Genomic DNA, 17633 nt, shown 5'->3' with positions numbered 1-17633 from the left:
TTCAAGTGCAAGTCAATGGCATACTTTCAGAGACTCACAACGCCCCCAGCGGTGTCCCCCAAGGCTCCGTTCTTGGACCACTGCTGTTCGTGGTGTTTGTAAACGACCTGCCAGAGCACATCTCCCAGCGGGTTCTCCTCTTCGCCGATGATGTGAAGCTCGTTGCTCCCCGGAGCGACTACGAGGACCTGCGTAGGTGCCTTCATCATGTGTGGAGTTGGTCGAACCTGTGGGACCTGCGGCTCAATATCACGAAATGCAGTCATCTGGCTATTGGGGCTCCTCCTGATTCACCTCTTGACTTTGAACCGGGACGCCTGGAACTGGAACGAACTCAACGGTGCAAAGATCTGGGCATCATTGTCGACGACACGTTCAAACCAACGGCCCAATGCATCCAAGCAGCCAACAAAGCTCGCGGAGTTCTGTTCCTAATGTTCCGGTCCTTTGCCGTCATCACAGCAGACATCTTCCTTCCGTTGTATGTTTCCCTGGTGAGGCCCATTCTCGAGTATGGGATCCAAGCCGCATCACCGTACCTCGCCAAGGACATCCAGCATCTGGAGCGGGTCCAGAGGCTTGCAACGAGGATGGTCCGCGGCCTCAGGCTATTGTCCTACGAGGAAAGATGCCAGCGACTCAACCTGCCGACCCTTGAGGCTAGGCGTCTGCGAGGGGACCTAATACTGGCCTACAACATCCTCCACGGCATCTACAGCGTGCCCCGCGACCTCTTCTTCACGCCCGCACCTGATCGTGGTCTGAGGGGTCATCCGTGGAAGCTGTACCCTCGCGGGTTCCGGTTGAATCGGCGGAAGGCGGCTTTTTCAGTGCGCATCGCCGGTCCTTGGAACCGGCTTCCGCAGGGTGTGGTCGAGAAGCCGACGGTCGCCCAGTTCAAGCGGGCTCTGGATGACTTTTTGGCCGTGAACCAGTGACTAGACCGCGTTTGTTGCACATTTCTTGTGTCTTGTTACATGGCCCTTAGCCTGGTGCTTTTTTTTGCCAAATAAATTGAATTGAATTGAATTGAATTGAAGATGAATTTTTTTTTTTTTTTTTTTTTTTTTTTTTTTTAATTTTTTTTTTTTTTATGCAGCCCGCCGGCACATTTGGACCGGCCCTCTGAACAATACCAGAGACACTATCTGATTTTTTTTCCAATTTGGCCTTGAAGACTGGGACGTTTTAATCTTGTGTTTGGTTCATTGCACCCCTGCTGAGCCCACAAATCATCTCAGTGAAGCGGGGCTTCGCATTGCTTCTTTGGTGACACGCGCGGGGAGAGTGTTTCCCTTTGATGCAGGCTGGCACGTCCACCGTTGCATGCACGAGCAGTGTTACCGAGACATCTGGACGATCGCAGGTGAGGGCGGAGCCCTGGGACCATCGCGGACTATTCAAGCATATAAAAACTGCAACCTGTTTGAGAACGGAATAATGGCGAAAAAGTTAGGTGAGAGAAAAATTGATTCAGAATGCAGGGTATTTAACCTGGAGTGGACAAACGATTATTTTTTTGTTCAATGCAAAGAAAAGGCTGTTTGTCTCATTTGTCAAGAGACGGTGGCGGTATTCAAAGAATACAATCTTTGCCGACACTATGAATCCCGTCACAAAGACAAGTACGATAGCTTGCAAGGCCAAATACGAGCAGACAAACTCTCAAAGCGAAAAAGTGGACTACTATCTCAGCAGAACCAGGCATCCGTTCGGGCCAGCTTTTGGGTTGCTAAATTGATAGCAAGCAGCGGTAAGCCTTTCACTGACGGAGAGTTTGTTAAGAAATGTATGGATACTGTCGCGGAGGAGGTGTGTCCCGAGAAGAAAGATGCATTTAATGCCGTAAGTCTGTCGGTGAGTACAATGACCAGATGCGTTGAAGAAATCGGGAGTAATGTATATGCCCAGCTGCAGCAGAAGACGAAATAATTTGACTTTTTTTCATTAGCACTGGATGAAAGCACGGACGTGCAAGACACAGCGCAACTGCTCATTTTTATTCGTGGAGTTAGCGCAAACTTTGAGATTTGCGAGGATCTGGCAGCCCTCCAAAGTCTCAAAGGGACTACAACGGGAGAGGATATTTTTGACAAAGTGTGCCAAACCATGGAGAAGTTGGACCTGGACTGGTCAAAGCTAGCTAGCATCACGACTGACGGGGCTCCTAGCATGGTGGCCGAAACTCGCGGTCTAATAATGGGACGCATGAACCGGAAGTTGGAAAAAAGGGGTCTCACCGCCCCGCTACGAGTCCACTGCCAAATTCACCAGCAAGCACTGTGCTGCAAAATGTTGACGTGGGATTCTGTAATGACGGTTGTGGTGTCGTGCATAAACTTCAGAGCAAAGGGAGAAGATTGTGCATGGCACAACAGAAAGTTAATGTTCCATGGCTTTTTTTTTCTATGAAGAACCCAGAGAGAGTTATTTAGTTATTATTTATTTCATAAATAGTGTTATTTATTTCCTGTTTTTTCTGTGAAGAACTCAGAGAGGGTTATTTAGTTATTATTTATTTCATTAATAGTGTTATTATATGTTTCCTGACTTTTTTTCTGTAAAGAACCTGGAAAGGGTTATTTGGTTATGTGTGGCTTTCTGGAAAACAATAAATAAAAATTAAGCTCCCCTACGATCGTCACACTTTTTCTGTTACAAACTGACACCGGCCCCCCATCAGAGAAGGGAAAAGTTATGTGGCCCTCACAGGAAAAAGTTTGGGGACCCCTGCCCTAAAGCAATAGGCAGTAACGTCCCAATAGTCATCAATATGACCTATACCAAAGCATCTGCCCCCTTCAGGTCAAACAGGGAACGTCTTCTGTGCACTTAAAGACGCTCCATGTTTCTTCTAGGGAAACTATGCCTATCTTAAATCAATTATCTTATCTACCCCAGCCAGGTGCAATTTACCTAATAATTTGGACAAATGCCACGAAATTTCTCATGCCATTTCTGCATTGCTAATTTCATGTCTAATCTCTTTAACAAACAAATTACTCTTAATACCCAAGACATAATTTGTAAATCACCCCATACTGTTTACTTAAGATAAGAGCCATTTCTTATAGCTCCCTGTTATCACAAGAGAAATCTACAATAAGTAAATTAGAGAAATCAACCTTTTACCAGGCATTTCCTAATTACAATTTTCAATGCTTAATAAAGGATCCACAAATTGTCACCAATATGCCATAATATTGTAAAAAAAATCCATTCATTTTTCTTTAATCAGCCAATCTCCTATATTAAAGTATTTTGAACAATCCAAACATTCAAAAACAGTAATAATCTCGTTCTATCCTCCAAAAACTAGCTCTCTTCAATTAAGAGCCCTTTGAATATCACAGAAGAAAAAAGAAAATAATAATAATAATAATAGTATTATTCCCAATTCCAAAGCTTTTACCAAATCGATCTTTGCCAAACAGATTTACTATCACCTCGAAAGACATTTCTGATTAAATCCCAAAAATAAGTGTGAAGGTCATTGCGAAAACCCTGCTGCTTTTATTATGAAGTGTTTAACGGAAGCGCGCTCTTAGCCGCTAACTGTGACCTTCACGTATGCTGCGAAGCAGCTTATCTTTTGTTGATATTCCAAAATGCTCTCTTTTCTTTGTGCCCAATGCTTCCCCTCCTGTGCCTCCTGTGAGCAATTATTTTTTAGAGAAGACTAAATTAATAAACTAAATTAATTACTCTCCCGATATCCAACTATATCACCATAGTTTGCCAAAACCCCATAATTACAATATGCTGCAAGCACAACTATATCATAGCAAAACCCATTTCTGCCCTCAAGTTTGCTTCAGCACCCCCAAGGCCAATTATTGTAATGTCTCCACGGAAGGGGTCCAAAAAATTAGTCGCTCATGCGGTCTGCGCGCATACTGAATGCCTAACACCGTCAAATCAGCCGCTACGCGGTCCACATGTTTTTTTTTGCATTCAAATCAGCAGCAAAGACAGCCGCGCTCCCCTGCAGCCAAAGCATTATTCGGCAAGTTTAGAGTATGACCAAAACGCAGTTTTGGCAACCCCGCTAAACATTTAATTGGTCGTTTTGTATTTCTGTTAACCAAAATATTCCCGCTAGCAGACGGGAACGAAACCAGGATAAGCCACAATAAGCCATTCCATTCCAGTACATTGACAGTACATTTAGTTACTATTAACAAGTATGCCTAGCACTTTGAAATAACCATTTTAATTGCCATTTTACAACTTTCAGCATCACACAAAAAAATCCAATTGAATTCATTCACAAAGAATGTGATCTCTGGTTTAAAATTAACTCAACATCCTCATGTTCAAAATCCTCATTCAAATCATTTTGAGCAGGCCTGCCTTGTTTTTAGAGACTTTTTGTCCAGGCAATCACGCACATAGCATTTTTGAAAACCCGATTTCATTTGTTTTTTCCAACTTTTTGGCTTACATTCCTATCCTTTCCCGTCGGCCCGCGCTATCTTTTATTTTTATTTTACACAACGGACCCGTTTTATCACTCCTTTTTTCTGTGGAACAAGCCGCCTCGCTTGTATCTCCCTTCACATATTATATAGATTACTTCTATGCTTAGTGCGTATTTTATCCTGCAGGTTTTAATATTTCATGCATATTTAAGCTGGCCAGCAAACCCATATTTGTTTATCCATAAATTTAGGTGTTTAACCCTTGTAGCGCTTTGATTTTCAACAAATTTCATCTTTACACGGCAGACGCTGTTTTGGATCGTCGTCGCCAGCCGCTTTTACATTTGCGCTACCCATTTTAGGAGGGAGCGCGCGCACTTAGTTATCAGTTAGCAAATTCTTTTTCCGCGGAACGACACACGTAACACACGCAACACAAATGTATACCCTAGCCTGATATACTGTCAGAGTTATATTTGTACCTTTCCGGACCGCGGCACAGGACACCCCGAACTGCCCCAAGTTTTATAGACTCATGCTCTGTCTCTTTACCTGGCATCGACTAGTATACCCAGGGTTTTACGCAGTCCCCCTGGACGCGAGTCTCATTTCAAAAAATGGACCTCACGTGCAATGCCCCTTCTGACATTCACGTGGACTTACCAGATATAACTCCAGATGTCCCTTTCAGAGTGTTAGCCGTCAACCGTCGAGAACCAAGTCGCCTCGTCGAATAATCCAGCCCGGAAAAGGGTATTTAAGCGCCGTGCACGGTCTTTCCAGATATTGAACGGAAGCGACCTGGATTCTGCTCCGGTATCTTGGCCACAGGCTCGAAGGACCAAATGTTAGGTTCATCCAATTGTAGGTTTATCCTTAGGTTTTTCCGTATTCAGCTTTCAATAAAAAGGCATCGGAAGTCATATCTTTGTTTAATTCTTGCAAGAGAGAATACATCCATCCGCGTCTCCGGCCAAGATCATTCTAACAACTCGAAGTCCGTTTCGCTAATTTAATCATAAGATTTTCACGCCATGCCCCACAGAAGTCTAAACATTCGTAGAGTCTCACAACAATTTTGTACAGTTATCAAAACAATGTAGGACCTGTTGAATCTTCCCAAGCGAGTTTCGATGCGAACCCTTCAGCGAAGAGGGGCTTCCCAAAACAGTCCTTGGTTCCCAAGAGCGCTTGTTGTGAGTCCATCTTCCGAAGCCGAAAACAGTCCTCAGTTCCCAAGAGCACCTGTCCTGAGTCCTCCGAAGCCGAAAACAGTTCGCAGTTCCCAAGAGCAATTGTTTTGAGACCTCTCCCTGCCCATGGCCATTCCCTGTCCTCTCGATGTGAACCACAGTTCTTACTTTAGCAAGGCATGCATTAAAATGGCTTTTATTAATGCCAATAACTCTAACATAAAAGCACAGCGTTCAACACATATATATATTGTTTAATATTGTTACACATTCAGGATGACCATTACTATTCCTAATAAGCAAATATATTGATTAATATAGTAAGCATGTTTATAATAAGGCTTTCTATTCCTAAATAAGCATTGCAAACACATTTATAATAATGATTTCTCCAACACTTTGTAAGCATGTTTAATGTTAGAATAAACATGGTCAAGAGTTTTGTCTCCCCTCGTGTGACATTTTACGTATTGGATAAACTTAGGTAGAACAGTCTTTAAACATGCTCTGTTGAAGTCACCAGCAACAATACAGACTCCATCGGGATGGTCAAGCTGTTGTTTGTTTACAGCCATTAGCAGGAGGTTTAATGCCGTGTTGACGTGAGCATCAGGAGGAATATAGACCGCCGTTACTATGACGACAGCTAGCTCTCTCGGTAGATAGTAGGGCCTACATCGTACTGCCAATAGCTCTAAGTCCGGAGAACAGTGAGTGTCAATGATCCTACTGTCACCACACCATTCATTATGTATGAACAAGCAAAGTCCTCCTCCTCTGCTTTTGCCTGTTAGTTCCTTTGAACGATCGTTCCGAAAAAGCGTCCGGCTAGCTAGCGAAACCGCAGCGTCCGGGATTTGCTGGTGTACCCACGTTTCCGTGATGAGGATAATGTTACAGTTCTTAACAAAGCTGTTGGTGGCAATTCGAAGTTCCAACTCGTCCATTTTGTGGGTGATGGATCTGGCGTTGGTCAAAAAGATACTCGGGAGCGGTGCTCGGTGTGGTTGTTGACTTGGCCTAGCAGCAAGGCCCGCCCGACAACCGCGCTTTTGCCTCCTTTCTCTCCGCCGCCTTCGCCTCCTTCGACGTGCTTTGAGTGGGCTGACTATCCACGGAGGTCCCGGAGGTCTCGAGATGCCCTCGGGGATATCGTAGGTTCGTTGGTAGTTCGTTGTGACATCGGATATATCGCATCTCCTTCCGATAGCAATTAAGTCGTGGCGACTGTAGGAAAAGTTTGCCTCGCAGATGTTGGTAAATAACGATAGGATTGAGAAAAGAATACACCAAACTGGAGAGCCAAAAGCCGCTGCATCCGTGTGCGCCGCCATTTTGTGGCCATTAAAGTTGTTGTTTTGAACACATTGCCTCGTCCTCACCTGCTTCCCTGCGACTGGGTCCTAATCCTTTCTACCTCGCCAAAGACGTCTTCCGGTGATCGTAACACTTCCAATCGACAATCTATTATTTGCTTCTTGTGAAATGCTGATTTCAGGTGTGCAAAATTAAATATTTATCACTCTTTAAACTATGTTGATATTATTGCTCCAAACAAATGGAGAACACATTCAAAAGTTTTATTCTACCTTTAAATTTAAATAATTTCTTGTATTGTTTTCAGCTGTGTTGGTGTGGATGAAGATGATGCCCCAGATATTAACATATACCATTGTCCAAACTGTGAGAAGACCCACGGCAAATCCACATGTATGTAAAATATATATATGTGTATATATATATATATATATATATATATATATATATATATATATATATATATTTATATATATATACATATTTATATATATATATATATATAGGGCGAGGGGGAGACTCGTAATATAACAAACACATTTAAATGAACTTGGATTATGATGCAGACACTAAAAAAAATCTAACTTTACACTAAACTTAATTCTAATTTGGTTTTACATTTTTATACCTTTCTTCTCCCGGCCGGGTTGGCTCTGTTTGCCCCGCCTCCACCCTGAGTTTCAGATGCAACCTATCAATGGTAGTTTGCTTTTGTATTCCCTTCAAAATATTCCTAAAATTATGCACACAAATGTCCTTACAATAGGATAACACACGACCACTTGCCAACGAGTAGTATATATAACTCGTAAAAAAACGCTCCGCCCAGTGCTTGCAGAGACATTACAAAGAGGGACTTGCGACCACAGAGACATTACACGAGGGAGTTGCGGGGAGAGAGACAGTGCCCATGATGTTCTTATGAGCAGCCTCTCACGTCCGCTGTCTGCTCGTATATCAAAATTTGTCTCGTATCTCAAGATAAATATTTGCCCGAAATTTTACTGGTATCTCAAATTTCTCGTATGTCGAGGTACCACTATATATATATACATATATATATATATATATATATATATATATATATATATATATATATATATATATATATATATATATATGAGTCGCCCGACATACGAGAAATTTGAAATTCAAGATACGAGTAAAATTTTGGGCAAATATTTATCTTGAGATACGAGACAAATTTTGATATACGAGCGGACTTCGATACACCCCCTGTAGGACCTTGACCCCCCATCTTCTCCGATGACTCCGATCTGGATTCCCAACTGGCCGTCTGCAATAATCCACCCCGTGGTGGCCGGCGGGGAGGCTCAGGTAGGTGTGTCAAAGCTGGGTTGCCTCGACAATAATCTTCATACAGAGGAAGCAGCAAAACACGTGGTAGTTTTGACTCCCGGCCGAATGGAGGTTATCTGGAAAGGGAGGCCTCATCTCGACCGCCCTCAAAATGGTCGCTGCTCGGTCCGCTTCCTTTGTTCTTGGCTAGCCCCCACCCTTCCTAAGAAGGGGGCGAGCTGACGGACAGACCCAGCGTTCACTTCGAGGTTCCCCAACCAGATACGCCGTCCAGTCGGTCGGTTATGGTATTTAATAGAAGTTTAGGCGGAGACAAACTTTAGGCGGGACCACGAAAGGGGTGGGCTATATACAAAGTGATGACAGGCCTTGACCTGTAGGTGTCAGTAAAAATTCTATTCTAGTAACTAAATTCATGAGTGCACAAGGGTGCAAGATTAAATATAAGAATACAGTTCATATTTCACATTTCCCCCCTGTTGTGACTTGAAAGAATTTTCATTAAACATATCAATTTGTATCCCTCCCCTCCAGGTTCTAGAATACAAATATCATTGACAGTTACTCAACAGGGTATGGAAAATAACAAAATCACATGTCAAAGCAGAGGCGAGAAATGATGTAATCAGTGGTAAAAATTCCTCTACGACCCTCTTAATGAGCGAACCCAATATTTAAATCAAGACAAACACATTTGCATAGAGGACTCGTCACACTTCGAAAGAATGCGATAATCTCCAGTATGGTCTGTCATGCGGTGATACTGTGTCACTATAACCTACTAGCGTGTGCTGGATTGTGTTTTGAATCATAACTTTCATACAGGGGATTACACGCATAGAAAAAATACAGAACAGTAGCAAAAACCGCAAGGTTGCAATTTTAAACAGAATTGAGAATCATGACCCGGTTATTAACCACGACCACAATGATACACCTACGGCTGAATGATCCTGGGCCATGGTGTTGACTAGGGCCTTTATTTCAGCTACGGCACGAGTAATGTACTGGTTTCATCTGGGATGAAGGTGCAGCAGTGTTCTCCCATCATGGCACACACATCTCCATCTTTGGCTGTTATCAGATCCAGGACTATCGGTCCTGCAACTTCCCTAAGGGCTTTTAAATCATCTGCTATACCCTGTAGGGCCTTGACAGTTTGGTTAATGAACACTCATGTAACAGCTCAATGTCTTTACACATGATTTTCTGGGGGGGTGGACCACAACCTTTGGTCAACAGGAACATCATCGCACCAGATTGAATCACGTGGTTTGAATTGCACTGATTTTGCACTGATTCTGATATCTTACTGTTATGTTCACTCTCCTTAAAAGGAATGCATCTTAGACCATCTGCACGACTGCAGATTTAAATGTGACGCCTCGACCCAGTGAATTCAGGATGTCAGGATCTGTGGAAATGGGTATACGGCTACACACATAACAACTTTCATTCGCAACAATCAGTTTTTTCTGGAACACCATGAAATTATACCACACGTCTTCTTCATAGTAGTTCTCCAGATTGTTCTTTCATCTTGCTGTTGAGGGATCGAAGACCCTCCAGGGCCTTGGTTAAACTCCCGTCAGCTGCTGTGTTGTTCGGGATGAACGTGCAGCATTGGTCAGCGAGCTTATACTCATCTGGTACGCCGCGGGGAACCCCGATGTTGTTGATGTAGATTGGGTCCCCTGACCCCATCCAAGAGCGGACCGCTTGGCTCTGCCTTTCCAGTGATGAGGCAGGACGTTTCCTGCACTTGTTTTCCAACTCGAGTCTCTGTGGGCGGGGCGTTCAGATACGCCCAGGTTGTCACTGACAGTGCAGTCACTGACAGTCCAGTCACTGGGATGTGGGTGGCAACAGCTTTCACTGTGGCTTCTGTATAGAGGTGCAAAGTCTATGGGAGGTCAGGGTTAAGTGAGGGGTGCTCGTGGCAGGTGAGTAGACGTCAGATGAGTTTCTTCACGGACAAGGGTTTTGACACCGTCCGACTTACAGTTCCACTCAGAGTCACCTGTCTCGAAATACCTTGACCTGAATCGACTTGGACTTTTCAGCGATCTTTGCTGCTGTGGAGGTTGGTGACTTGGGCCACGAATGGGTCTTCCCATCGTGGAGAGAACCAGGACTTCCTTTTATGACTCGGATCAGGATCCAGTCACCTGGCTTCACCACCTCCTGCAAGATAGACAAAAGGATCACGGCAGCTTACATGTTCTTTGGATAAGTTTCTCTCCTTCCTTAGTCTCTCGTCATGGTTACTCTTCCCATAGAGGAAGTTGGAATGGTCGTCCATGAACTATCTCAAAAGGTGTTAATCCCGAGCTAGTTGGTACTATCTTCATATACGTTTTGGCCAGTGTTAGGCGTTCTGGCCATGGCTTATTTATCTCCCCCATGGTTTTCTTAAGCCTTGGTTTTATCGTACCATTTGTTCGCTCTACTTAGGTGTTTTGCCATGTTTTGCACTATGCTGTTTGCAAAATGAGCTCCATTGTTACTCCAGCTGATTCTGGAGATCCCATGTTCTTTACAGATCAATAAAATAACAAATTAAACAGTTCCTACAAAAATTTTAAAAGTAGGTATTTCGATGTCCATCATATCTTCCTCCCTTTTGAGACATTTATGGCTCAATTTTGGAAGAAATTTTTTTGGTAGGCACGGTAGGCCTTTAGCTTTGTACAGTTCGTCTGCTGACTGTTCTTGAGATCGGCTCAGTTTTGTTGTTGTGTATGCTGTGCAGTAAGTGTTTGCGCTGCTGCTTTAGCTGCTGTGTTCTGTCGTTGTCTTCAACACGTGCTTAAAATTTGCTTACGGCTATTTGGTTCGGCTTAATACCTCAATGAACAAAAATTGCAACAATCTTACTTATTCCATCACTATAGTTTGTTAAAATTTAAATGCCTTATCAGTCAAAATCAAATATGCTAGCTGGTATTCTATTATGATCACTGCTTCCTTGTTAAGATCAAGAACCCTATTTGTTTTTCCCTTTCCTGTAATTACACAAATTAACTAATCATACTAAAAATAGGAAAAACACAAAAAGTAAACCAGGGTGCTTTCTCCCCAGGAAAACAGCTTTCCCGTTCTCTGTAACAGTTAAATTCACATCAATTAATATCCAGAAACAAAATGCACACATTTATAATTCTGAATATAATTGAACCCACTAAATTGTAATCACCCCTTGTTTGTCAAGGTTAATATTTTAGCATAATTGTATCCTTTAAAGCAATTAAAACTTATTACTTATAAAATGCATACTAATCAAGTCCCAATTCATTTAACAATGTGTATCGCGTTGCATATTAAACTCAGTTGTTTGAAATTCAAAATATCCCAATCTAGTAGTCTTTTTATCAAATGTAACATCCCATTGTCTTTGGAGTTTGTCAATCCTCTCCTATAAAACTTTCTTAATCAATATTTCTCAATAGTCAGGCATAAAATTAAATTCTAGTTACATTTCTATCCATTGTAGTTTCTCTTCTCTCTAATTGTTTACTTTAAAAATCTATAAGAAGATCTAGTCTCAATTGTTTACTTTAACTATCTGTAAGAAGGTTTAGTCTCAATTGAAACGCTTTCCCTTTTTTATGGAGACAATAAAACCAATATCAAAAGTTCCTTATGGCTTACGGCATTGCTCCCCGAGCAATAATCTTTCCAATCAATATTGGAGTGCTTGCCATTTCGTCTGATTACGTCAAAAGTTTATCTTACCTGTCTCATACGTTTCAACTGAGAGAACCTTCTTACAGTGCACAAAATGGATCCCGCTATTTTCATGTCTGCTGGTTGGTCAGGAACGCGTGTGTTGAGCACCCAGGCTCCCGGGACCGCCGTTGGTCCAGTCTGTTTTCTGTTAGGAAGCACAGTCTCCTCCTGCTAACCCAAATTCAGTGTGTTCCTTTAAAGTTTTTTCTTTTATGCAGATAGCCAGATTAGCCTCATCCTCTAGTTCCAATCGTGTAGTGAACAATGGCGTTTGGTATGGTCTACTAAATAGGATGTCCATATTTTGTTGTCCGGTTGACCTCGTTATGTAGGCGCAATGATTTCATAACGAAATATGGAACCTTTTTTCAATTCAGTCAATTATTCTGTCAACACAATTTGGATGCCATTATCACAATAAATCAATAGTACTTTGGAATTTCGTATCAAGCACTGTCTGTTTTTCCCAGTGCTCCCAAATTTCGCATAGCAGATTTGTTTCTCCACTTCAAATTTCACATTTGGAGTACTGCTGCTTTTTTCATTAAAAAATTTCCTTGGACGAAATATTTTTCCATAATTTGGCGTTGCCATCCGTGAAACGGCTTATTGGCAAATTCCGAAATCGATTCCAATTTGCTAAATCATTTTCCACCTTGATACCTAACCGATTGATCATATCTCGGTGGTCGGCCAATCAAAAACACAAAAGGACAAACAACCATTCACGCTCACACTCATTTTCAGACATCCGTGGTCTGCAATTTTTTTTATCACTGGTGAAGAGCGCCATCCCCAGTCCTGGGGCTTCTTGGCAGCTAACCACCTTTCGCTGTGTCATGGCAAGTCATTCTAAAAGGAAATAGGTCAATGTTGTTTGGTTGGCATCAATTGTTCGATTCTAATGCAATCCGAGATATTCTCATAGTCATTCATTCTTACGACTCACGCTAAAACATATTATTTTCTTGATGGGCAAAACAATGAATTATCATCCGTGCACTGATGACAAGTCATGATGTTTATTGCATCTCAGCGAAATTATGCCTATCCTAAATTAATTATTTTATCTAAACTTGCCAGCTACAATTTACCTAATAATTTGGATCAATGCCATTTCTGCATTGTCTTCATGTTTGATATCATTAATAATTTGGATGATTCCTAATCCTTAAGTCTAAATCGCAAATCCCTCTCTTTTTGCTAAAATAGCTAAATTGCACTTGTTGAATTGCTATTCTGCTCCAAGATTGTGTTTATTTAATATAAGAGCCATTTTTTGTAGCTCACTCTTACCACGATTAAAATTTAGAGAAACTAACCTTCTACTTAGCAATTTCTTAATCATTTCCTAATGATAAATTTCAGTGTTTATTAGAGGACCCATAATTTGTCACTAATATGTTATATTGTCAATTTTCTGTCTCTAACTCTTATTTTCTTTCTATTACTCTCTCTGCTCATGTCTCTTCATCACTGCTCCTCCTTGCTCATCGTGTGGAATGTGAGATGTAACCTGAGATTTCTTGCATTCCAGTCCCCCAATCCCCCCCTCGTGCTCCTGGCCCCTGCGAGTGGAGCCCGGCACGAGGAGTGGGCTGAGCAGGGGGGGGCACTGTTTCTCAACAGGCCTAATATATATATATATATCTTCCTGGGTTAGTGGAACGTGGGCTGGGGAAGAAAGGCAGTTTTAACTTCAGTTGGCTCGCCGCCATTTTTTCTCTTTGTTTGTGGGCTCGGCCATTTTTCCTCTCACATGTGGTCTGCTTTTCAACCCCCCCCATCCTGTCACAATCCACCATCTCTTAAATACTTATTTTTATCAGTCTAAGTATTCTTTTTCGCCGATTAAACTCCTATTTTTCGCGGCAATCGTACTTATATCGTTTATGAACGCGTCATAGCGTACTTATATATATATATCTATATATCTATTCATATGAAGATTACTTGCATGCGTTTATAGTTTTATTCTATTTCTTTTTTTTTTCTTTATATCGAGCTCTTTCATTATCTTGGCACTGTATAACAATATACTTCTATATTTTTAACACAACCCTCGAAGTCCCTTGGCGGGGAGGCGCGACCTCCTCCTCTGTCTGCTTTCCAGGCAGATAGGGCGACACACAGCCTTTTATCGTGCTGTATACTATTTAACATAATTCCGACACACAGAAAAATGCCTTTCCGACACACAGAAAGAAGAATCTCCGACACACAGAGAAGAGTATACGCAACTTTTCTTTTTTACGAATGAAGCATTTCCCCTCCTCGAAGGGAAACGGGGCCTTGGTGGGTTGGATTCTACAAATTAATTTTAAAAAGTGCCTTACCGTTTTTTGGTGCCTCCTCTGTACGAAAGGATAATTCGTAATCTGTTCCCGGGCCAGCAGGCCAGATCGCCCTCTCTCAAGGCTGGAGTAGCCGACGTCAAGCCATCCATCCTTCTGTCGATCTGCCGTGGCCGGAAAGCAGAGAAGAATCTCGGGTTTCAGGCACCAAAATGTCAAAGCTGGGTTGCCTCGACAATAATCTTCATACAGAGGAAGCAGCAAAACACGTGGTAGTTTTGACTCCCGGCCGAATGGAGGTTATCTGGAAAGGGAGGCCTCATCTCGACCGCCCTCAAAATGGTCGCTGCTCGGTCCGCTTCCTTTGTTCTTGGCTAGCCCCCACCCTTCCTAAGAAGGGGGCGAGCTGACGGACAGACCCAGCGTTCACTTCGAGGTTCCCCAACCAGATACGCCGTCCAGTCGGTCGGTTATGGTATTTAATAGAAGTTTAGGCGGAGACAAACTTTAGGCGGGACCACGAAAGGGGTGGGTTATATACAAAGTGATGACAGGCCTTGACCTGTAGGTGTCAGTAAAAATTCTATTCTAGTAACTAAATTCATAAGAGTGCACAAGGGTGCAAGATTAAATATAAGAATACAGTTCATATTTCACAAGGTGTTTCGAACACCTTGTCTTTGTGGGGAGGCGCAGCAGCGAGCTTTTTCCCCGTGTCGAAGGACATCTACAATGGACCACCGCATGGCGGCCGGCGTGCTACGCCGTCCTTCCGGAGGAGGCGACGAGCGCCGCGATGCAGAGAGAAGAGGAAGGAGGGGCTATACGCTTGAACCCCGGAGTTAGCCCCCCGGTCGCATACGCCCGTCGGAGCCCCCCGCTTCCCTTCGCCCGTCCGAGGCCGCCGCTTCCCTTTGCCCCTCCGAGCCTCCTGCTCGCCGTCGCCCATGCAAGCTTCCCGCTCGCCTTTGCCTGTGCCGGCTCGCCTGTCAGTCATCCCCGTAACGACGCCACACACAAGATTATCGGGCCCCCTGGAGGAGGGGGTCGGCGGTGGCAACTCTCCAAGCCCCCTGGACAAGGGGGTCTTCGGCAGCGACTCTCCGGGCACCCTGGACGAGGGGGTCAGCGGTGGCAACTCTTCAAGGACCCCTGGAAAAGGGCGGCGGCGACTCTCCGGGCCCCCTGGATGAGGGGGTTGGTTCCGGCAACTCTCCGGGCCCCCTGGACGAGGGGGTCGCCAGTGGCGACTCTCCGGGCCCCCTGGACGAGGCCCCCCGAGCAGCCAGGGTAAGGTGGCTGACGATCTTTTAGAAATGTTGGTGTCTGTTCAGGGCAGGGCGCTCGGCCCTAATTTAAAGGGCCGGCGCGGATGCCCGCCGGACTGGCCACTCCCACAACTCTTCGCGGCCCGGCGTGGATGCCCGCCAGACCTGCCACTCCCACGCCACTTCGCGGCCCGGCGCGGACGCCCGCCGAACCGGAAACTTACTCGGCTAGTTACGGCCCGGCGCAGACGCCTGCCAGACTAAAATTTGCGGTGCCACCCGCCCTCACCATCAGCGTTTTTCTTTTTCATGGACAACCGGCTTTGGGACATCTAGGATCCGTCTCTTAGAGGGGGGTTGCTGTTAGGATTGGCTTGTTATTTTTTCTGTTGCTTTCTCCTTGTGTTCTGATTTTCGTTTCCCTACTCTTGTTTGACCCTTCTGTCTTGCCGTTTGCGCTCGCGCAGCTGCGCGTCATTTAGAATTGGTTTCTGTTTTGTCTATTTAAACCCCACTGATTATTATGTCATTTGTCGGATCGTCTGCCTTATTTCCCTTGCCATGTGTCTGCGTTGCCTCCTTCCTCGATTCCCCATATTTTCCCTAGTCAGGTTTGTTTTTTTTATTTGATTTGTAAGTCTTTCTTATTTTCTAAGATCCTGCCTAAGTTATTAAAGTTTTTGGTGTGAGCACTACTTCCCTATTCCTCGCCTTCTTTCCTTGTGATTGGGTCCTATTCCTCGTGTCCTCGCCTCGATGTTTTGCCAAAGACGCAACAGCTGAATGTAGTCAATATGGCGCTTTGCTCTCATACGAGAGCAAAATTAATGGCACCTCGATGCTGAGCAGGCATTTAAACAGTTTAGATCAGGGGTCACCAAACTACGGCCCGCCGGCACATTTGGACCGGCCCTCTGAACAATACCAGAGACGCTATCAGATGAATTTTTTTTTTTTTTTTTTTTTTTTTTTTTTTTAATTTTTTTTTTTTTTATGCAGCCCGCCGGCACATTTGGACCGGCCCTCTGAACAATACCAGAGACACTATCTGATTTTTTTTCCAATTTGGCCTTGAAGACTGGGACGTTTTAATCTTGTGTTTGGTTCATTGCACCCCTGCTGAGCCCACAAATCATCTCAGTGAAGCGGGGCTTCGCATTGCTTCTTTGGTGACACGCGCGGGGAGAGTGTTTCCCTTTGATGCAGGCTGGCACGTCCACCGTTGCATGCACGAGCAGTGTTACCGAGACATCTGGACGATCGCAGGTGAGGGCGGAGCCCTGGGACCATCGCGGACTATTCAAGCATATAAAAACTGCAACCTGTTTGAGAACGGAATAATGGCGAAAAAGTTAGGTGAGAGAAAAATTGATTCAGAATGCAGGGTATTTAACCTGGAGTGGACAAACGATTATTTTTTTGTTCAATGCAAAGAAAAGGCTGTTTGTCTCATTTGTCAAGAGACGGTGGCGGTATTCAAAGAATACAATCTTTGCCGACACTATGAATCCCGTCACAAAGACAAGTACGATAGCTTGCAAGGGCAAATACGAGCAGACAAACTCTCAAAGCGAAAAAGTGGACTACTATCTCAGCAGAACCAGGCATCCGTTCGGGCCAGCTTTTGGGTTGCTAAATTGATAGCAAGCAGCGGTAAGCCTTTCACTGACGGAGAGTTTGTTAAGAAATGTATGGATACTGTCGCGGAGGAGGTGTGTCCCGAGAAGAAAGATGCATTTAATGCCGTAAGTCTGTCGGTGAGTACAATGACCAGATGCGTTGAAGAAATCGGGAGTAATGTATATGCCCAGCTGCAGCAGAAGACGAAATAATTTGACTTTTTTTCATTAGCACTGGATGAAAGCACGGACGTGCAAGACACAGCGCAACTGCTCATTTTTATTCGTGGAGTTAGCGCAAACTTTGAGATTTGCGAGGATCTGGCAGCCCTCCAAAGTCTCAAAGGGACTACAACGGGAGAGGATATTTTTGACAAAGTGTGCCAAACCATGGAGAAGTTGGACCTGGACTGGTCAAAGCTAGCTAGCATCACGACTGACGGGGCTCCTAGCATGGTGGCCGAAACTCGCG

The 17633-nt window shown here is 44.0% G+C and overlaps 1 protein-coding gene across 6 annotated transcripts in view; it reads left to right on the top strand.

Moving 5' to 3' along the window:
- phf2 (PHD finger protein 2) overlaps window positions 1-17633 on the top strand; it is a 153725-nt gene that overhangs the window by 31867 nt on the left and 104225 nt on the right. For 5 of the 6 annotated variants that reach the window (XM_077602214.1, XM_077602221.1, XM_077602213.1 and 2 more), the window contains exon 2: window positions 7239-7324. The exons of the other annotated variant lie outside the window; for it this stretch is intronic. In XM_077602214.1, the coding sequence (XP_077458340.1) occupies window positions 7239-7324 (86 nt within the window). The remainder of the gene's footprint in view (window positions 1-7238; window positions 7325-17633) is intronic. 6 annotated transcript variants of the gene reach the window in all.

The sequence above is a fragment of the Stigmatopora argus genome, chromosome 6, assembly GCF_051989625.1.
Source record: "Stigmatopora argus isolate UIUO_Sarg chromosome 6, RoL_Sarg_1.0, whole genome shotgun sequence".
Lineage (NCBI taxonomy): Eukaryota > Metazoa > Chordata > Actinopteri > Syngnathiformes > Syngnathidae > Stigmatopora > Stigmatopora argus.
Note: the sequence above shows the minus strand (reverse complement) of the source record. Positions and strands in the feature narration are given on the sequence as shown.